The sequence below is a fragment of the Artibeus jamaicensis genome, unplaced genomic scaffold (genome assembly GCF_021234435.1).
Source record: "Artibeus jamaicensis isolate MK-2021 breed Jamaican fruit bat unplaced genomic scaffold, CSHL_Jam_final scaffold_660, whole genome shotgun sequence".
Classification (NCBI taxonomy): domain Eukaryota; kingdom Metazoa; phylum Chordata; class Mammalia; order Chiroptera; family Phyllostomidae; genus Artibeus; species Artibeus jamaicensis.
In genome coordinates, this window is record NW_026522052.1 from 7,395,881 (window position 1) to 7,419,263 (window position 23,383).

General features: G+C 38.4%; 1 protein-coding gene across 4 annotated transcripts in view; it reads left to right on the forward strand.

Annotated features, from left to right (window-relative positions):
* ARHGAP32 (Rho GTPase activating protein 32) overlaps positions 1-23,383 on the forward strand; it is a 275,104-nt gene that overhangs the window by 239,077 nt on the left and 12,644 nt on the right. For all 4 annotated transcript variants that reach the window (XM_037134236.2, XM_053659422.1, XM_037134235.2 and 1 more), the window contains 7 exons: positions 5,908-6,010; positions 7,336-7,480; positions 7,935-8,017; positions 18,600-18,707; positions 18,990-19,135; positions 19,885-20,080; positions 21,691-21,836. In XM_037134236.2, coding sequence (XP_036990131.2) covers positions 5,908-6,010; positions 7,336-7,480; positions 7,935-8,017; positions 18,600-18,707; positions 18,990-19,135; positions 19,885-20,080; positions 21,691-21,836 — 927 coding nt within the window. The remainder of the gene's footprint in view (positions 1-5,907; positions 6,011-7,335; positions 7,481-7,934; positions 8,018-18,599; positions 18,708-18,989; positions 19,136-19,884; positions 20,081-21,690; positions 21,837-23,383) is intronic.

Here is a 23,383-nt window from a genome sequence, read left to right on the forward strand (position 1 = left end):
AAGTTCAGCAGCATGCACTGAGCATTCTCAGGTACGTCTCTGAGTTCTGGGGACAGCTGAGAATAAAGACGGGTCTGAGAATACACTCTGGCCTCAGAGAGACTTCTGGTCTGTTTAGGAAGAGTACGTCATTCACATAGAGGGGACAGTAGCACTGTCAGTTTGCATTATTATTTTTATATTGGTCCCGATAGCTTTCTCAGCCAGCTTTCTCCTCTCACATTTTATTCTAAAACATTTTACTTCTCTTAATTGAAAAATATAGTCATAGTTTTGAGGCTATAAAATACCAAGGCCAGTCTCCCAAGTATTATAGCCAAAATTTTTAATTTCTTTCTTTAAAAATCAAATTCTGATTTAAAAATCAAATTCTGACTCAAGAATTCAGTGGTTGAATGAGTGGATGGAGAGGAATGAATGGATAGGAAGAAAGCAAAAATGGGGTTTTCCTTTGATTTTTTTTTTAAAAAGCTCTTTCCTCTACCAGTTCTTGTAGAGATGCTAGCTAGAATCTTAAAGAAGTATCCAAAGTACCTATCATGTTGATAAGTACCAGAAATAAATGATTTGTAAAATTCTAGATCCTGATGGGAAATATCCATTGTACTTTTTAAGGCTACTGATGAAAACTAGTGTAAATACTGATAAATATCAAGTTCAAATTAAGGCTCTACACATTGCTTAAAGAATACCAGTGTACTTATAATATGAATTTAATGCAAACTTTACTATGTTTCTTGAGAGAAAACAATAAAAAGTGTTATTCCCCAAATAATGAGAACTTACTACAGTTACCAAAGGGGGGGGGGGCAGAAAACTGTGAGGATTATTTTGCAACTAGTTAATACACATGGAAAAATAAGCCAATGAAAATATCAAAGAGCATAGTAGGTGGGAAAGTCAGTGACAGGATATGAGACATACAGCTTTACCAGATACTGAAAACATTACTAAGAACCAGAATGTTGTTAGTGTCGAGAATGAGGCCTGAATAAAATAGCTTGAGATGTTCAGAAGTAACCTTTAATTATACATAAGAATTCACCTTTATAAAATGTGGTTTTAAAAACAGATTATGAAGGGGAAGGGTTACTCATTAAATACATTTTGAGATAAACAGGAATTTTGAAAAAAAAATTCTTACTTTATCACACTGAAAATTCCAGATATATAAATGAGCTTTAACTGTTTTAAGCTCATAGAAATGCTAATATGTTACGATTTTGTTTTGAGATCAAAGAGGAATGATAGCTTTCTCATATTAAAAAATAGAAAGGAAAAGTTGGTTTCAAATATATAATTTTTATGTAATGAAAATAACAGATGGAAAGGTATGACAGGAAAAATAATCCTTTTTTGGATATGATAAAATGCTTCTAATATATTGTAGGAGAATATCATTCAGATTTGTGAGAAAATTAAGTCCCTAAGTAGAAGACTGAAAAAAATAAAAACATAATTTTCACAAGGAGCTAGAGAGTAAACAAATTACAGTGAAGTGTTGAGGCTTATTTGTTGTAATCATGGAAATGCATCTTTAAGTAGTTTTGAGACACCATTTTATAATGGGAAACATTATTAATATAATAAAGCTGCATTTATAAATTATGATAATATTAACCATAATCAAGTAGATAGCTACATATTTCTCCAGCACTATGGGTTTATTCAGAAACAACAAAGAACTGCAATTCTGGACAAAAGAAAAGAATGCCTTTTTTTTATGGACTTGAGAGGGGCTTTTGTAAACCTAGCGTCCATTGGAGGAAACTAAAAGTGTGAAGCATAGCGACTTAGCATTTGCTCCTGCTGAGGTAGTAATGTATCACTTCCTGTGATGAAAGAATCTCTTTCTGTTGGAGGTGCAAGGTGTGTTTCTTCCTGTCGGGTCAGCAGTGTGTGTTCAGTGACAGGAGCGTGGGAATTCTCTCTTCTAGCCTCCTGACTTCATTTTAAATGAGATCTTTGTGATCAATCTTCCCAATACCCGATCCCATTGAAAAACAGCTTTATCAATAGATAAAAATTGATTTCAGGTAGTTCTATGAATTATTAACTTTTTGAGAAACATTTGGTCCTTCATAGCAAGAGACTTTACAGTGTTAATTTAGCAATTCCTCTTAGGGATTTATCCTAAGGTCATATTTCAATAGAAACAAAAATGTTTGTAATAGTATTGTGTATCAAAGCAAAAAAACTGAATATTCACTTTTAGGGTAATCTTTAAATTATAAAGCTGTTAAAATTGTAAATTTCAACAGTGTAGAAATTTGAAAAATGTTTTAATAAACGAAACTTACCTTTTTATATTTTTAAAACTTAAAAAAAAAGATTTTATTTATTTTTGGAGATGGGAAGGGAGGGAAAAAGAAGGAGAAAGAAACACCAATGTGTGCTTGCCTCTTGCATGGCCCCCACTGAGGATCTGGCCCGCAACGCAGGCATGTGCCCTGACTGGGAATCGAACCTGCAACCCTTTGGTTTGCAGCCCATGCTCAATCCACTGAACTACCCCAGCCAGGACTAAACTTACCTTTTAAAAGTATGGATACTTAGGTGATATGTAAAACAAATATAATTATGGTAGAGCATGATATGTAGAGACTTTGTGATTTTCTTAGTTTTCCTGCTTTTTTAGCTAAAAAGAAGAAAAAATAGTAGGAAAATATTAGAAATGAATTTATAGTCTTGGAAGGGTGTTCTCGGCTAAAGGCTGATCCAGAGGAGAGTCTATTCAAGTAATTAGAAAAACAAAAAAAGAAAAAAAAGTTATTTGTGACATTAGAGTATAATTGTAATTTGAAAAACTTTGAAGACTGAGGTCAGATACATTCTAGTTAGCATATTAAAATAAATTCCTCTTTGATTGGAGATGGTGAAAAATGAATACGTATTCATGTGAGAAATACATTTGAATATTCAAATAAAGACTAAATTAACACAAAAAGTGAAACCTTTGAAGTTTATCAAATAAAATTTTAATTAGGAAAGAAAATGGTTTTCAATATTAAATTGATTTATTCATTTGTCTTTGATTTAATAAATGTGTGAGAAATTGAAGTTTTTTAAGATTGTGATACTTTATATATACTGTATATAGTCTATAACTGCAGTCATACCGTGTGTGTATAGAGAGAGACTATTTTAAAGTCTAAATTAAAACAAGCAAAATTGATTATATATTATATATAATATTTTAAAGTCTAAGTGGGAACAGTTAGAATAATCCTGAGGAGGAAAAATTATATCTCAGTATTACATATACGATTGTGAGAAGAGATATAAATATGGATAGATACATAATGTGTATAATCATTCTTCCTTATGATTACCCTGTTTCAGTTGGGGCTTTAAAATACCAATATATAAATATATAAAATAGATTTCACACTAGATTTTTCCAAGAAGAAAGCCCACATCAGTATAAGGTTTTGCTGTGTGACTCACTCTCTGAATTGTATTTCTGCATCTCCGCCCTGTTGTAGCAAAGACGGATCTGTTTCTTCCACAGTGTTGTAAGAATTCATGGAGAAGCCTGACGAAGCATTTTAAAAACTTTTATTTATGACCCCAGGTGCCATAAAAACTGGATGATCTTAACAGTTTCAGCTCCCCCAAACTTCAGTGCTTATCACTGGGGTGATTAAAGGTTATGGCATATCAGTTATGTACAGAACCGAGTGTTTTAGTTTTTAAAAAATCTTCACACATGGCACATTTTTGTGCATAGGTCAGACTCATTTGTCATTTGCTGGGGCATTCTTGGGCAGTCAGATGCTTTTTGTATATCTTTTTCCTTTTGTATTTCTTTGTGTCAACCTTGCTTGGATGTGATCGTTAACACCAGGGAGGGTTTGCCATGCACACGGGCTTCCACACACCTGCTCAGCAAGTCGCAGCTGTATCTTAGCCGTTCCTGGTGGGTCCATTACTAGTAAGTTCGGTAGGAGAGGGTGGATGCCAAGCTGAAGAAAAACATTTAATAACTACAGTGTTCATGCCTCCCTTGACGATGGTGAAATGTAGCCCAGTGGAACAAAGGGTTTTCAGACATCATCGTTTTTTAATATTTTTTATAGAACTTATTTTATTTGTTGCACATTTTTTAAACTGAATTTCCTGAAGATGAAATTTCAAATGAGATTGCTTAAAAAAAAAGCAAGTACTTTGTAGAAAACTAGGTAAGATTACGTTTGATACAAAATATAAAATATATTTGAAAACTCAAGATGAGGAAACTCAGTAGCCTGAATTTATATCTGTGTTTGAGGTTTCTTTTTTAAAATTATTGTTTTACAGTAGTTAAACAGAAGTTTTATAATCAGAGCTCACTAGAAAAAGACAAGGCCCAAATAACCTCCTTTATGGAATCATACTTTCTTAGCCAAAAAACCATGATGCGCATTCTAATAGGTAACATTTCACCAAGGTACCCCTGGCCAGGAAGCCACCCCCCTGGAAATGAAACTTGACTTTTCCATCTGCATTAAAGAAGATTCAGTTTCCTCTGTAAACCAGAGATAAAGATAGAACTTGTCCCACAATTCCTGTGACAGCTAGTGAGGGTGTTGATTATAAAGCACTTAGCCTGGTACATGTTACATGTTCAATAACATAGTGCTTACAAATTACTCAAAGCTAAGGAGTTTAAATTTTACATGTAAGTTATAGGATCTGACAATTTAAAAAATAAAATATAGGAAGAACAACAAAAAGCAGGAAAACCAAGGAAAAGTCTGTAGTAATAATAAGGACTGATATATATACAGCAAGTCCTAAAATGACATAGTTTCTTTCAACATCATTTTGTTTCTTTCAACATCATCAAGTGTCAGTGAGGTGCCGCTATAGGAACCTAACTCTTGTTTGTATCAGTAAAGTTGGTTTCAGTATATGTAATTTCACTTAAGGTTGCAGAACTTCTTAACAATGCTAAGTGAGGGCTTGCTGTATACTGTGAGTGAGATACGTAAGCCAAAATTATCTTATTAAAATACTCTGTATGTTTCATCCCTGGTATAGTAGTTCTTTGCAGACCAAATAATATTTGTCCACGTAATTCTTTTCAGGGATTTTATCTAACATTATCACATGAACAGTTACTAAGAATTTCTTGGTCTGTATTGTAAAACAAAGTTAATATTTCAGCTATTGTACATTTTTAATGGTTATAACATTTTTTTATCATGTAGTTTGAACGTTCTTTACTGGACTGTAAGTCCTGAATAGCTGCCCATTTGTGTCAGATTATTCAGTGAAGGAACCAGAGAGAGTACCCTTCTTTCTAGTTATTAGAGTGCCCTTTATAATGAGCTGATAATATCAACTCAAAAAGTCAGTAATTACAATGTAATTACTGACCTTTGACCTTTACATTCTGTTGGTGTTTTGTTTATCAGATAAAATTAGAATTAGCATTAACTATGAAAAGATAAAAGAAACTTTTTTAAAGTAAAAAATTGCAACACTTAGAGGCAATTACCTTGTTGGAATAAGCATATAGCTTTATATCCATTTGCTATATATGAAATTAATCTGAACAGCCATTATTTTTTCAATCTGGTGTGGTGCTAGGACTAACTGGTTCACTTTGCTGTTACAACGTGATCTAAGTGTCCACTGCCACAGACCTCAGAGAGACCACTCCTGATAACGTGCGGACTCTTTCACTTCCCTAAACCTAACAAGATGGAGCCAGTGTTGATTTTTCAGGAAGCAGTTTCCTGGCTGATGTGAAATTAAGTAAATGTGCCCTCATTGTTTTTTGTGGTAGACGAACTCCACCCCTTAACCTGTAATTTGCACATTTTATTTTGTTTATGGGAGCTAAGACGTTCGTATGTTTTGGTGACTTTGTTTCAGCTGAATACTTGCAGTTTAATCCACATCTTTAAAAATTCTCCTCAGTACCCCAGGTCCTTCAGAGCTGCACGGCGTTCATCGAGAGATATGGCATCGTGGACGGGATCTATCGTCTCTCGGGCGTCGCCTCCAACATCCAGAGGCTGCGGTACGACCTCGCCTGGCACTTTCTTTCTCATCCTGTTGTAATTCATTAAAATGAAATGATTTCAAAATGGAAACTCTCACACTGATAACCATAATTTTCAATAAGATAGTTTAGAAACACTAGGAAATAAGACCCATATTTGTTCTCCGTGTAGATTTACCTAAGTCCCATTTACAGTATCAGAAACTGTGTTCCCTCTTCAGTACCTGCATTTTGTCTCATTACTACATTTGAAGATTTTAGCAAACTGAGTTTGATCCCATGACAGATGAAAGTTTACGTTTTAACTGAATTAGTCTTTAGCTCTTAATCAAAACTGATGAGGGAAGTGTCTTCTAATCTCCTTTGGCACTGGTTTTATAGTAGATGCTCATGTGTGCACGTGTTACATATTTTACATCCTCTCTCTCTTATTATCCTCTCAGACAAAAATAGTGGTGTCCTTAATACCAGCAACAGAAATTTTATTTGTGCTCAATCTCTTAGATTCTAGTCTATTCTTAATGTGTGGTTTTCCTTTAATTTTCTCTGTGTGAATGGGAACTGTCATTTACTCTATAGGGGTTTTAATATTCTCATTGACCACAGAGCTCATCTCTATTTTTGGGAATACATATTGGAAAATACTTAAATTGATTCTTGTGCTAAAGACCCTTTGGTCTTTACTTCACATGCAGCAAATCTCATATTCACTAATAAATCCACATACACTGATCTTCTAGGTTAAGAGGTCTTATGCCTATAGATTAATATTAATTAGCCTCCTGCAGCGTGAGCTTAATCTGCCTTAGCATTCTGACCACAACTTTTATTTCATTTGTTTTAATGCTACAGATTTTACTACCATCTACTAAAATTTGGTGTTAGCTGGGAATTGATTTATATTATTTCTGGCTTTCTTATCTCTCATTAATAAACCGTTCCTGAACCATACTTCTTGTATCTGAGGGATTTTTATGCATGATTCTTCATGGGCCAGCTGCCACTCAATCCTGATTTTTATGAATTGCCAAAATATCAGATATTCAGACCATTAGGAATTATGAGTCCTGTTTTCAGATCTGTGCATTAAGAGCTGCTCATTCGTGTGCATTTCAGAGACTGCTATCCATTTTAATATTAAAGCTTTGCCCTTGATTTTCACATACAAAAAAGTGCTTGTCTTACGATGAAACATCCAATTACTGCTGAAGTCCAAATGTAATTATTTAAAAAATACTCATTCACTGAGGTAGAGGTTAACACTTGGGGCCTTTGCTTTCTGTTTTGAAGTCATATTCTTGCTTTTGCTTTAATAAAATTTTTCTCTCTGCTATCTTTGCTAGCCATGAATTTGACTCTGAACATGTCCCCGACCTGACAAAAGAACCGTACGTCCAGGACATCCACTCGGTGGGCTCCCTCTGTAAGCTCTATTTTCGCGAGCTCCCGAACCCTCTGCTCACCTACCAGCTGTACGAGAAATTTTCAGTGAGTACGAGTCACTTTCAAATTGGTCCTGTTTGGAGTTTCGTTGTGGTTTTGTTCAAAATGTATAAAAATTGCTTTGGTCATGTAAGAAATAGTTCTATGACTAGAGCGACTTTTTTGAGGGAAACAATGAAACAAAAAGCAGTGGTTGCTCTTGCTCGCTAATGCACTCTTTGTTGATTTCACATTTTCGCTCTTTTAGTTTCTGACTTTTAGTCACTACTCTTATTGCACTTAATGTTGGTTACCATAAAGCTTTTTAAAAATTATCTTTTAATAGATGTCAATGTCCAGTCAACGTGGAAAAGTGTTTACTTCCTTGATGCTACATGGTGTTCAGCATCCAAGCGTAGATAAGAGTGATTTCTCTCAGAATGAAAACTAAGTTGTAAGGGAAGAATTTCATTTTTACCAGCAACATCCACTGGTTTATTTTGCATTCTGATTGTTACAGGATGCTGTTTCAGCAGCAACGGATGAAGAAAGGCTGATAAAAATTCACGATGTCATCCAGCAACTCCCGCCTCCACACTACAGGTAAACCACATGTGAAGTACTAGCCAAAAGAAGTGAGTTGATGTATACAAGCGCTTCTTTTTCTTTGGGTTTCTAACTATTTAAATTTTCTAGGGGTTCCAGCTGTTTAAACTTCCCTCTGTCCACACACTTATATTTATTTGTGTATCCCCAGGGCCTGGCACTGTGCTTGGCCTCCAGCAAGCATTTCACAGGCCCTGGCTGGTGTGGCACAGTGGGCGAGCGCTGGCCTGTGAACGGAAGGCCACTGGTTTGATCCCCGGTCAGGGCACATGCTGATTTCACACATCCGCGGTTCTCTCTACCTCTTTCTCCCTCCTTTCCCCTCTCTCTAACAACAAATAAATACAATCTTTTTTTAAAATGTCAACTTAAAAAAAAAACCCAAGAAACATTTAATAATAAATGTTGAATGAATGAATGCGTGGATGAAGAAATGGATGGTTGACTAAGCCTGTTCGTGTTGTGTGTTTCGAGACACTAAAAAACACTGCTGCAGGTACTGGGGGGTATGAGCACAGGTGTGCATACTTTACTTGTGAATTCCTTGAACCCAAGTAGGGACCCGCTGCTGGGGGCCTGTTCACTTGTTTCTTTTTTCCACTCCTCTTCTTTGTTTTAAAATGTGTCCAAGCCACACAGTGCCACACAATCTAATTGTCTCAGAGTTCCTCTTCATGAGACTCGATGATCAGTAAGCCTGCTTTTTGTTTTGATTTGTTCCAGATTTTGTTATTGTTTATTGGTTTTGTTGTTGTTGCTCCTTTTTAAAACCCAATGTAACTTGTACATTAGTTTGGACCCTCAGATATTTTTGCTTATACCTGAGAAGACTGAAACAAAATTGGTGAAAGAAAGAAAACAGCATAAATTAAGGATTATAGTATGCATAAAAGTGAAAATAAAACATTTAAATTTTATTTTTTGACAAATTAAATTCAGTAGATGTCTTAATAATATACTAAGTAATTTAGTGCTACTTTGGAAAAATGACATTGTTCATATACATATTTCAAAGCAGCATTGAATTTGGTACTAAATCAACACTAAAATTTTTGACCAACATTAAAAATCACATTTTGTAGTCAACATTGGAGCTTTCAATTCATGACAGGCAAGAGCCAGAAGGTAGCTTAACCTTTTCCTACTAATGTGTCCTTTAAGGAAATTAAAGAGGCCTTAAGGGTCCAGGAAGAGTGAAAATACACACACACACACACACACACACACACGCACACACGCACAAGAGCTTTTGTGACGCCAGCTCAAGAAATGCGGGCCTTTGGCCCTGGAAAGAAGGCCGTGAAGATAGAATGGTCAGTGCACAGTTACTGAGGAGTATCTTTAAGGGGAAGAGGACTTTTGTGCCTTACCAGAAAAAGAAACCTTATGCAGTGAAAAGAATACTTACTGACTTTGATAGATCAGCTTGAGTTTGAATTTTCAGCTTCATCACTTACTAGCTATGTGACTATTCTAAGCATCAATTTCACATCTGTGAAAAGCATACTAATAATACCTTCTTTTTATTTTTTTGTCCATAATATGTCCCAATTTTTATTATAGTGTGGCCATTTTGTCAGGGTGTGGAGTTTGATCTCAAAGATGTTCCATTTCAGGCTCTGTTATATAGAAATTGCCATCTGACTGATAAAATATCTTTAGTGTTGCAAGACTTACTTGGTAAACAGAAAACTCCCACACTTACTCAGCAGCATACACTCCATGGAAGACAAAAAGGCATTAATAACAGCTAGTTCTTTCAAGGAGACATACAGGTCACAGGAATGAACACTGAGGTATGAGGATGAAATGGTGACACAGTTAACGTAACTTAATTGGCATTTCTTTGGGCAGCTGAGCAGTTCAACTCAGTACAAAAAAAGTGCATTTAATGCATAGTGTCATATCCAGGCTGCCATGTCCCCAGAATTGGCTTGCCAAGGCAGGAGCCCCACAGACCTGCAGTCAAGTACAACTACAAATGACACTGAAAAAAGTTTACCGTCAGACCGGTGGACAATACTTACAAGGCTTTCAATTGCTCACCCTTTGCAGTATGCTAAGTTATTCACGCTGACAGTCACATTCATTGTAGCGCTTGCTGCAAGGGAGGCATGTTACCAGTTGCTTTGGCTAAAATATCATGGGAGGGCATCCCTTGGGTTCTACATCAAAGTAACAGTATTAAACAGTCTAATGGCAATCATCGATAGGCTGCTTGCTTCAGTGATACCTTCTTCATTCATTGTGTTGGGAGGATCCAGTGGGAAGAGGAGAGGCAAAAACCAAAACCTCATACTGTTCCAGTTGACTGAGCTGGAGAAACGAGAACTCCTTCCAGTCCAGAGTGTACTTAACTGTCATGTCACTTTATCAGGGTTATCCTTCAAGTGAAACTACCACCTCTCAGTTTCTCTCCAAGATTTGAACGGTCCTTTATGTCATCCAAGCCATTTACTTGCCACTCACATTTAATACCTATAAATTTTTTTTTAATGGCATCTTCAGGGCTGGCATAAATCATCTTGCTTTTTAAAGGTACACTTTTAAGAGTCCAGAATATAAATACTAGGTCTTCTTTCTTAGAGTCTTGTTTCATCTGTGGCTTTCGTACAAAGCCTATCAGCAGTCATTCAGAGGTAGCAGCTTCACAGAAGATGTATGGGGGTCCTCTACCGTATCCACAGTGTCACCCACCAAGATCTGCTTTGCTTCCTCTACAATTATGTGTCTTTTGTCATCACTTAAACAGAAGAGAACTGCTTGCTTTCTGTTTTTGATTTCCTCTTGTGTAGAAGATTTCCTCCTTTCGCATCATGAAAAACTTGGATGACTGCGTCATTCCCTGAAATTCCAGAAGCCACGGTGTCCCAGCTGTGGTTTCGGGGTGGGCTGGGGCTCCAGCTTGGGCTGCAGCTTGGGCTCTGACTTGGTGGCCCTGGGAGGAGGAGGAGCAGGAGCAGGCGGGCAGCAGTGCGTGCAGGGCACACCAGGAGCTGCAGCCAGGGAGGCAGTGGCGGCCGCCACTAGTAATACCTTCTTAAGGGGATTTTTTCAAATGTGAAAATGAGATCAAAGGTATGAGGAGCCTGGCCCTTTATTTATTTATTTTTAATATCAAGTGCAGCAAGACAGGTGATTAGGTTTAAGCCAAGATGTCTCGGTAATTTTACATGAGGTACCGTGTAAATATATCTTTTTCTCTAAATTAGAGAAACATTGATATAACATATGTACACAGTTTCAAAAAGTGAAATGGTATGTGAAACGGACTGAAAAACAGCAGTTTCCTGCTCCACACCTTCCCATTTCTAATTTCTCTTTCCCGGAAATCGTTACTCAACTCAGAGTTTACTCCTCTGTTTCTGAACACCGTGCTTATGTTTTTACTTCCTGATTTTTCATTTTTAGATGTTATATTTTCTCTTATGGTAAGTGAATATTTAGCTTTCTCATAACTCCTCCCCTCCCCATCTAGTACCACATAATCCCTCATTTCCCCTTCTCTGGTTTTCATCGGCTGTGGTTATATCAGCATGTGGGGTTAAATCAGTATTCATTGTTTCTCAGGGATGCCCAACCTTTGGGCGTCTCTGGGCCACACATTAAATACATTGTGACACGTAATCACAAAAAAAATCTCATAATGTTTTAAGTAAATTTACGCCTTTATATTGGGCCCCATTCACAGCCATCCTGGGGCTGGGGGCCGCAGGTTGGACACCCCTGGATTGTAATAACCATGTAACAACTGTTCAAAACTGCCCCGAATAACATCCTAGAATTATATTTCCGTTCTGGCTTAACTTTGTGTGTTTCTGTGGCATGACTTCGCGTTTGTAGCCATTAGTTTCTTCTGTCACTGCTTCCTGCCCCAGGGTCTCTCACAGAACTGCAAGTGCTCTCTCGGTGTGTTCGAACAGGGCAAGTAGCTTTTTTCTTTTTCCTACGAAAACACCCCTCCTGGGGCCTTCTGTCCCACTGCTTGGTCCAGACTGACTGCTCTGCAGATGTGCAGTGAGGCTGTGAGCCCTTTACCCTCATCCTGGAAGTCCCTTCCTGACTCCTCCATGAGCTAGATCCCTTCTCTGCTGGTCCCCTGTCAGCTTTCCTGTCCGTGCTTCCTGCTTTTGCAGTGAACTTCGTGGGTAGCTTTCCGGGAAGAGGTGTGTGGGAGGTGCATGTTGTGAGGCTTTGATATGAAAATGCTATTATTCTACTCTTGCATTTGATTGATAGTTGGCTGTAGAATATTAGTCGTTAAATAATTGTTCCCGTAATTCTGATGGTATTATACCACTGCCATCTAAGCAAAAATGCTGCAGCATAGTCTGATACTAGTTTGCCAAATTTTTGCAGGGCCATCTTGCTTTGTTTATATCCTGTCTAGGTGCTTTTAAATTTAGAACATACTAGTGGTCAGTTTTCACACTGACTCATCTTGGAACGGGTTCTTTGTCATTCCTTTCTCTGGGCAGTCACCAAGGGCCTTTTCTTCCTGGAAACTTCTGAAAGAGTTTCTTGTATTATTACAACTTCTCGCTACAACTTAAACCCTATCCCACTTCACTGTTCTTTTTTACTGTTTTTCTGGGGTTGTAACTCTTGAACTAACTCTTTCACTTTCTTACCTTCTCTTTATCAGTTTTCAGATATGAATTTCTTCCAACACATCTCCTGATTTAAATAAGTTTATTTCCAGGAATTAACCAACCCTCCCCTCCCCTGCTTTCCCCTCTTATCCCCTCCCCCCTCCTTCAGCCAGACCTCCCTCCCTCTTGTTTCTTCAGACGCTCCGACTTTGCAGCAGCCTATTCATACTACATGGATATAATCTTTTCACTCTACAAGAATATTATCGACAGTTATAGGTTTTGTTTAAATTGTTCTCTGCTCATCATAGTATTTGATTTTCTCTCATTTGGTAGCTCAGCTTTGTCAAGACTTTGCAAAATATTCAACTGAGGTTTCATAGAAGCAAGAAACAAAAATTTATTTTATAAATATTGATAGCAATTAACTTAATTATGAAGTAAAAATAAGTTTGCATAAATTCTTACAGAAATACTTAAAAGTGGTTTTAGGTAAGCTTATAATTCAAGTGATATACTTGAAGTGTTCAGGGATAACATTTTAGTAGAGAAACCTATTAGCCAGAAAAAATTCCTGTGCCTTGGACACGAATCAGTTAATTTTACCAAAACAATTAAGAATATTGGTTAAACTTGGACTTCTGGCCAAGATGGAAGCGTAGGTGGAAACACTGTGCCTCCTCACACAATCAAGTTTAAAGACAACAAAGTTTCAGTAACAAAAATGCAATCAAAACACAGAAAATTGAACTGTATAGAAGTCCGACAACAATGAACCATTCATCCAGACCGGTAAGAGGGCGGAGTCAGTGGCTGGCGGAGGCGGGTTGCGCAGGGAAAAGTGGCTGGCCAACCTAGGCATGCAGGCGGCCATTGGCAGATCCCAAGTGTGAGGCAGCAACAGTGGACCCAGTGGGAGTGCAAGGCGGCTGCCTGACCACGGTCACACATTTGTACGCAGATAAACCAGGCAAAAAAACGAGCAGGGAGACAGACTGTGCAAACCAGGGCCCCAGCGCTGGGAATTAAAGCCTAAAAGCACTAATTGGAAAAACTTTTGGGGGTCAAGGTGTCGGGAGAGGCTCCCAGGCTCACAGAGAGTTCATTGGAGAGACCCACAGGATCCTGGAGGGTGCACAAGCCCCCACACCCGGGAACCAGCACCAGAAGGGCCCAATTTGCTTTCGGGGAAGCAGCAGAGGGGACTGAAATCCGAGAGAGATCTGAACAGGCGCCATTGCTCCCTCTCTGACCCCGCCCCCACATACAGCATCACAACCCAGCAACTGGGTCACCCCGCCCTGGTGAAGACCTAAGGCTCCGCCCCTCACACGTAACAGACACAAACAGACCAAAACATTATGGCTCAAGAAGAAGAGCTCAAAGCCCCAGAGCCAATACTTCTAAGTTGACCAAGAGATAGCCAACCTATCAGATGCACAGTTCAAAACACTGGTGATCAGGATGCTCACAGAACTGGTTGATTTTAGTCACAAATTAGAGGAACAAATGCAGGCTACACTAAGTGAAATGAAGGGAAATGCACAGGAAACCAATATTGATGGAAAGGAAACTGGGACTCAAATCAATGGAGTGGACCAGAAGGAAGAAAAAAATGACCAAACAGAAAAGAATGAAGAAACAAAAATTCAAAGAAATGAGGAGAGGCTTACGAACCTCCAGGACATCTTTAAACTTTCCAACATCCAAATTATAGGGGTACCAGAAGGGGAAGAAGAACAGCAACATGTGGGAAACTTATTTGAACAAATAATAAAGGAGAACTTTCCCAATCTGGCAAAGGAAATAGACTTCCGGGAAGTCCAGGAAGCTCAGAGTCCCAAAGAAGCTGGACCCAAGAAGGAACACACCAAAGCACATCATCATTACATTAGCCAAGATTAAAATGAAGGAGAGAATCCTAGAAGCAGCAAGAGCTAAGGGGACAGTCACCTACAAAAGAGGGTTCCCATCAGACTGTCAGCTGATTTCTCAAAAGAAACCTTACAGGCAGGCAAGAAGGGGCTGGAAAGAGGTATTCCAAGTCATGAAATCCAAAGACCTACATCCAAGACTGCTCTATCCAGCAAAGTTTTCATTTAGAATGAAAGGGCACATAAAGTGCTTCTCAGATAAGGTCAAATTCAAGGAGTTCATCATCACCCAGCCCTTATATGAAATGTTAAAGGGACTTATCTAAGAAAAAAGAAGATAAAAAAAGATGAACAGTGAAAGGACAGCAAACTCACAGTTATTAACAACCACACCTAAAACAAAAGCAAACTAAGAGGACAGCTAGATCAGGAGCAGAACCATAGAAATGGAGATCACATGGAGGGTTAGCAATGGGAGTGGGAGGAGGAGAAGAGGGGAGAAGGCACAGAGAAAAAGTAGCATAGACAGGGGGGAGGGCAGGGATAGTATGGGAAATATAGAATATAAAGAACTTGTGACATATGGACATAAACTAAAGGGGGGGTGTGCAGGGTAGAGGGGACTGAAGAGGGGGAAATGGGACAACTGTAATGGTATAATCAATAAAATATTTTTTAAAAAAGAATTTTGGTTAAACTTGTGGGTGAGTTAAGAGAACATAAGAGGATCTACCACATATATAAAGTATATATGTATATACATATAATATAGAGAATATGTGTACATATATATTATGCATGTATGTATATATACACACACATATATATTTCACTCATGGTGAAGTATATACATCTCCTGTATATTTTATATAAATAAATCTCCCACCACATGTTTATTTGTATCTCATGTATTTATTCCCTCCTTAGCAGTACATTTTATATCATCTACTATATATAATATCTATACATTGTAGACATCATACACTTTGCAACCAAACTGCCCTTAAAGCTGTGTGAGCTTGAGACCTTGAGCAAATTCTTTTGTCTCTGGGATCAGTTTCCTTGTTTATAAAATAAAGATAATAGTGCTTTTCCCACAGGATCATCATGACTATTAAAGGAAAGGCACTTAGAACGAGGCATGTTAAATGAGTGGTATTTATACTAATTAGTTACCATTACTATCACTGTTATTATCTGCTATGTATGCCTGTGTATTTGCTTCATTGTGTTTCATCTATATACACATACGTATACAAACATAAGTGAATATCTCATGTACATCTACTACATTGAGATATATATATATTCTTCTATGTTATTCTACTCTGCTGTAATTATATTTCCCTGTTACAGTATATAGTCTCCTTTATTATATGTAGGTATTTCTCAAAATATGTAGGCATTTCCCCTACTAATTATATCTACAGCTCCCTTGCTATTTTATCTTTTCTGTTGAACACTGCGTGCTCTTTTCTGCTGTACTGTACATATGTCCCACTACACGGATTTTAGACTACACACACTCCTTGGGGCCGTGCACTCTACCTTGTTTACCACTCTGTTCTCAGAATGGAATTTTATACGTAGTAAGTGTTCAATAATATATATTGCATATACATTTTGTATATTTCAACACTATTTTATAGCTTGCTGATAGATGTGTGTGTATATCCTAGTATTTTTATCTCCTAATAGGGTCCGGCACAAATAATGCTCCTTATTATTACAAAACCTTTTATTGCAAAGTTATAAGCATAAACAGCATATGACATTTTAGGTGAAATGTTCAAATTAAAACTATGCATTATTACACCCTTGTTATTACCCTACCAACCACACTGAAGCAGGCCTTCCTTCTGCTGGACCCTGTGTATTGCCTACCAGTTATGCCCACCTGTTTCCTGTGTATATATTACTACGTACACGTCTCCTACTCTATGCTCCATGTATGTCCTTGTTACATATCTCCTGCTATGTAATGTGTTTTTATATTCTAGCTGCTTTTAAATAATCTGTGTACCTCCTACTTTATATCTCGTTTCTGATCCAGATTCTTTAAAGATTTTAACATTCACAATTCCTAGTTCCTTAAATGCTTTTGGAAAACATGACTTTTCAGTGTTCTCTAATGAAGATGGGCCACACATCATCTCATGTTTCCCCCAGTTTGCCTAGTTTAATCTCTACAATGGGGCTTTCCTCTCCAGTTTTAAACGTGACTTGAAGCACCACCCATTTACATGACCCTCCTTGGGAACCTAGATTATTGTTTTAGGATAAAGACCCAACAGTGGAATTCTTAGAAACCAGAAGACAGCTAAATTTTCTTCTCAACATACAGCAATTTCCAGATTGTATTCCACGAAGGTTTATGCAATTTACACTGCTAAATATGAAAATGTTCATTTATGAGATGCTGACTCCATTAGCTCTTAAAAACATCATTATAATTATATATGTAAATAAAATTGTCTCTTTGGTTGCTCTACTTTGCATTTCTTGTAAAATACATTTCTGAAGTACTTTAATCTTTTCCTTCCTTCACCTAGCGCCCCCCTCCAAATAGCGGATTTTTACATTGTTTTCTGTACACACTTCTCAAGCATCTCACCTCCGTGCTGTCCTCAGGCCAGCCTCTCTCTGGCTGGCTGGCTGTCTCTACTTGTGCACAAGAAGGACAGAGAATTATGCTTTTTACCATACAGCAGCTTCTGTAGGTTCTGTTGAATGACAAAGGCTTTGGGGAGAAGCCGAGCCTGACTGAACCCCAGCACTGCTTGTCTGTGTGATCTGGGCAAACCTGGGGTTATTCCCCAACGAATGAGGAATGGTACATTGTGCTAGGTGGGGCTCTCGTGAAATCAGATGAGACTCACGTGCCTCTTGCTGTCATCTTCCTTTTCTTCTTTAAATTCATGTTCGGCTCATCTGAATGTTTGAGGCTCATGTTTACCAAAAATAAACTTTCATTACTGTTTCAAATTATAGTCTTAAACTTCCATCTCCCATTCACTGTCTTTACTAGTTTTAATTCCTATACACTTAGGTAGGAACACACTTTGAGAGGTGTGGTAGCTGGTAGGTAATACCTACATGTGTTTATGGGCTTTAACTTACATTGAAGCTGACTATGCTTTATTCCCAAACATACCTGATGTTATTTTATGTCTATCTACACCTCCCCCTTTCTATATACATATAGATATCTGTCTATATAATGTATATCTATACGTTATATTATATACCAAATGTACCAGTATACAGCTGTAGATTATATTAGGCATATCTATAGATTATATATAATATTTCATTATCTGTAATATATATCTATATATTGTATGTTGTATTACATGTAATCTATTATATAGAGAATATGGAATATAGAAACTTATATATGTACAAATTGTTTAAATAAAGCAAACTTAGAATGTATAAAATAAACCAGGATAATTAGGATTTAGAGTAGCCTTTGTATTTTCCAAAAGCATATATTTGCTCAAATATTCTTCTCTTGGTGCTTATTGGAATTTTTCTTTTTAACTCTTTTTAGGCTTATGAAACATTTGTTATTTTCTTTTACAGAAGAAAAGTTTAAATTCTTTCCTGTTAGCATGTCAGTTGCAAGTAGGATAACATAACTTCACAAAATCATTTGTCTGGAAACTGGAGTAGAGGATTCATTTCACTGGTATCTTGAAAGTAGATGTCTGCCCTGGCTGGTGTGGTTCAGTGGATTGAGCACAGGCCTGTGAACCAAGGGGTCACTGGTTCGATTCCCAGTCAGGGCACATGCCTGGGTTGCAGGCCAGGTCCCCAGTGGGGGCTGTGTCAGAGGCAAGCACACACTGATGTTTCTCCCCCTTTCTCCCTCCTTTCCCCTCTAAAAATAAAATATTTAAAGAAAGAAAGTAGATGTCTGACAGTCAGGAGCAAATGTTCTTCTGCTAGTTCGTAGTAATAATATTCAAACCCAATAAGCAACCCAAAATTTGCTGGGGTTTGTATGATTCTTTTTCATTTTGCCATTGAAAACCAGTTAGTGGAGCTTTTGTGCTCCACACTGCCACATAGTGGTTTCTCTTTGTTGTTATGTTGTATCTTGTTTTCTAGAACACTGGAGTTCCTGATGAGACACTTGTCACTTCTAGCTGACTACTGTTCCATCACAAATATGCATGCAAAAAACCTAGCGATTGTTTGGGCTCCCAACCTGCTCAGGTAAGTCACATTTGACATATGACCTTATATAGAGCCAGTCATCTTAAGTGAAAGTCTAACTCATCAGTGTTTTATAAGGACAATTTTTAAATGTAAAATTAATCTATTGTTTTCTGAGTATCTCCCCAAAACAGGCCATTGGCACTTAGCCGAGGCACTGTGAAAGTATGCATTCTTCCTTTGGTTTCTCTGTGACTGACATGTTAAAAAAAATTAAAAAAGAAAGCCCTTCAAGACTGCTATATCTGTGACTCTGATGGTAATACTGTGTTTACTGCCCAGATCAAAGCAGATTGAGTCTGCCTGCTTCAGCGGCACCGCAGCTTTCATGGAAGTGAGGATTCAGTCTGTGGTGGTCGAGTTCATCCTCAATCACGTCGATGTCCTCTTCAGTGGGAAAATCAGCGCGGCCATTCAGGAGGGGGCAGGTGGGGCCCACACGGATTTTGTTTACTGTGGGGAACACGCATCGAGGCTTCTCAAGGAATGGAAAACTGCATTTCTTATCTCAGTCCAATAACCCTGTCTTTGGTAGAAAGTGCCCACTTTCCAAAGTGCACAATTTAACAGTTATTGTGTGTGTGCTCAGTGAATACTACACGTAAGACAGTTTGTAGTCCAAGTTTATGACATGCTACAAAATGCATCGTGTTACTTCCCGGTGGTGTATATAAAGGCATGATATGGAGCAGCAGCAGAAAAAGTCCTTCCAGAACCAAAAGTAACTGAGTGATACCAGGCAAGGCCTCAGGAAAGGAAAAGAATTCAGTGACTTGAGAATTCTAAATATGTGTGTGTCGTTGTTAACAGCCTGGCATGTCACCTGCTACTCCTCACTTTTCATAAAGACTGATTGCTTTGCCATTTAAAAAACTTAGTGAAGAAGATTTAAAACAAGACAGGCTGTTTTAACAGCCTATTAAAACATCTATCTACCTAACAAGATAGGTAGATAGATGGATAGACAGATAAACAGACATACACACACTCACACATATTAGTGAAGAAGATTTAAAACAAGACAGGCTGTTTTAACAGCCTGTTAAAACATCTATCTACCTAACAAGATAGATAGATGGATAGACAGATAAACAGACATACACACACTCACATATATTTATGTTTTCCCCCCATGCAGAAAAGTGACTGTCTTTTTTGTTTTTCTTTCTTTCTAAAGCTTCTCTGTCAAGACCCAAGTCCCTGCTGGTTTCCTCGCCGTCTACCAAGCTGCTGACGTTGGAGGAAGCCCAGGCAAGAACACAGGCTCAGGTCAATTCTCCCATTGTTACTGAAAATAAATACATTGAAGTAGGAGAAGGGCCTGCTGCGCTTCAGGGGAAATTTCACACCATCATTGAGTTCCCACTTGAAAGGTAAAGTGCCTTAAATCCTCACAGATGTGATTGCATGGCTCTGTGTTCTTTATTTTACCTTACTTTTGTATTTTAGTGTTATTGTATTGACTCTGGGCCAGTCCCAGGGAAACCTGTTCTTTTGACGGCAGACAGAAAATCATAAGGAATGATACAAGTGATTCGAAAAGCACTGTGACACCACGTCGTTTTAAATAAGAAGCAAGCCTAGTGTTTAGGGAAATTTGTTAGGAAAAATGATACACTTCTACTGTATAGGGTGTGATTTTTCTCTCTGAGATGCATTGTTTTGAAATTCGTTCAGACATAATTTGTGTTGGGAGAACACATTCAGAAAGGAACAAAGGAATAATGACTTGACATTGGTTCTGTTACGTTTAGAATAGACCAGTGCTTCTCACAGAGTGAAATCCCGGATAGCAGCACCAGCAGTACCCAAAAGTTACCAGGAATGCTCATTCCCTGACGCCACCCAGACCCATGGAGTCAGACACTCGGGGCTGGGGCCACAGGGTCCAGCACGGAGTCCGCTGCCCCGCCTCCCGGGAGACCCCGGGGTGCACTGAAGGCTGGGAACCACTGCCGTTCACTCTCCCTGTGCCCCTTCCAGCTCTGAATTCTCTCTCTAAAGAAATGATAACAGCGTGTGTTTTATTTCTTTTTTTTTTTTACTAAAGTGTAGTAAGGAGACTAATGTATGTAAATTAATTTTGGTTATCTCCATCACTCCTTTGGCTATTACACATGAAAGTCGGGATTTCAATTTCGTGGATGGGTAGCAGTAATAACACTTGAGAATTTATTCTTTCCATTTTCTTAGTATATTTCTCTAACTGCCTTTCACTTCCCATGACTAAAAATGCCCTGACAGCCGAAAGCTAGAGCATACGCTTACTTTGTCATCCTGGGTTTGTCTTCAGTGTCTTGAATTTATGTTTTAGCTTCTTAATTTTCTCAAAAATCTCCTTATAGAGTCGTAATTAAGAGAGTAGTACTGCAATACAAATAGACCTGGCTTCTACCCCTGACTCCATCCTTCACTAGTTTTATAACATTGGGGAACTTAAGTAAATTTTTAGTGTTGTAATTTCCTTAAAATGAGAATGACGGTACCCACCTCATCTCGTCATATAGAATTTAAGGGAGACGTTGGCACAGTTAACAAGGCAGTTAGCACAGCGCCGGGCCTTCAATATATGTTAGTTACTATCCTTAAGACTTTTCTTCATTTTTGGCTTACTTTGCTTTACTCACAACTAAAATCCATTTCTTTAACTCTATTTTTGGAGTTTTAATATGTCCAATTGCCACATATGTCTTACTCTTAACTTATTTCCTAGACTGTGAGGTTAGATCTAAATATGACAATTTATGTAAAAATTAGCTTTGTGAAACTAATCACTAACATGAAAATCCATACAGTTAAATCTCCACTCCATGCTGTAGTTGCTCAGTTTAGCTGTAGCTGCTCAGTTTAGCTGCACTGTGTAGAGGGTGCCATGTGGGCACCAGCCTCTTCTGGCCGTTGGTTTCTTTCATCATTTGTTCATTTTCTGGAAGTAAAGACAGCCCCTTGGATATCTCAGCACATATTATTTTCTCTCTCATAGGAGGAGGCCCCAAAATAAAATGAAAAAGTCTCCTGTGGGCAGCTGGCGTTCCTTCTTCAACCTGGGGAAATCGTCATCTGTTTCTAAACGGAAGTTGCAGCGTAATGAGAGCGAGCCTTCCGAGATGAAAGCGATGGCCCTGAAAGGTCAGTGCCCTCCCACCAGTCCCGTGCGGCTGCGGGGAGAGCGGCTCGCTGGTCAGCCACGCATTGCATTCCGCTGCGGCGGCTCTTTCTTACTCTGGATGTAGGCTTGGGGTGTTGTCCCAGTGTGCTTCTGGGGGGTGTTCCAGAGTTGTGTCGCCACGTGTGAATCGTCTTCCATTACCGACTCTTTATCCCCAGATACATAAATTATGTATAAATATGCAGAATACCTAATTTTGTAGGGACACTATATAGATTACATATTTTGTGAATGGTTAAAAATGTGCAACATATTTGTAGCACAGTTTATTGTTGGTAATTAAAAATAACTGCTATGGTATTTAAATTTGTTAATCTATTGTTACACATATCAAAAAATGATAAAACCATGTTTCGACATACTTTTCAAGTATATAATTTTTTTCTTTATTTTAGACTTTTTGTTTGTTTAGATTTTATTTATTTATCTTTAGAGGGGAAGGGAAGGAGAGAGGGAGAGAAATATCAGTGTATGGTTGCCTCTCGTGCATCCCCTGCTGGGAACTGGCCTGCAACCCAGGCATGTGCCCTGACTTGGAACTGAACTACTATCCTTTGGTTCACAGGCCTGCGCTCAATCTACTAAGCTACACCAGCCAGGGCTCAAGTGTATAATTTTTATAATCAAAAGAAACTACCTTTTTAGGAGAGGACTGATGCAAGTCTCTTTTACAGTCAAATAGATCTTTACTGTTGTTGCAAAGACTACTCTTTAATGCTCTACTGATACAGCTTCTAAACCTAGGAAATAGCAGCGTGCTTTGCTCTCAGGTCATGTTAGAAATGCGCTCAGGTCACTGAATCCGTACCCACTCAGTTTGCAGTCGTGTGCTGAGCATGTCTGCAGATAGAAAATTGAAACACTGCCCTGCCTTCACAGTCCTGCCTGAGAAGTTGTATGTGTCAGAAAATAAACTTCATGTGTAGCTATTGAAATAAAGGTTTGTGCAAGATAGTTTTGGTAGGAATTACTGACTCATTTGGGGAGAGGAGCTGGTGGTCAGAAAATAGCAGCTTTGACTTGGGTTTTAAAGAATAAAGGCATTCCTGTTCAGGAAATGGGAGCAAAGTATGTGCCTGTGTGAGTATGGGGAACTGGAAAGAACTTGGCTGAGTAGCAAGGTACAAAAAGAGGTTTGAGTCAGTGTTTGCCAAAGAGTTTTCGTTTTCTCCTGCATTTCTTGGGGCGTTACTGAATGGCCTCGGTATGTAGCATGACCAAGTTTGGATTTAAGAAGGATGACTTCAGCGGCAGTGTAAGGAATCTATGTGAAGGGAATTAAGACTGGAGAGTGGACAGTAAGTTAGGGGACCTTCACTGTCACACAAGCAAGAAACGAGTGTCCGGATGCGCAGTGGCAGTGGCAGTGGGAAACAGATATGAGAGACACTTAGGAAGCAGGCTCCACGGTGCTTGGTGACTGAGTGGTTGTGAAGGGTGAGAAAAAGGAGGAACAAAGATAATTTTCAGGTTTTGATGGAAATGATAAGAGGGAAGAAAATCACTG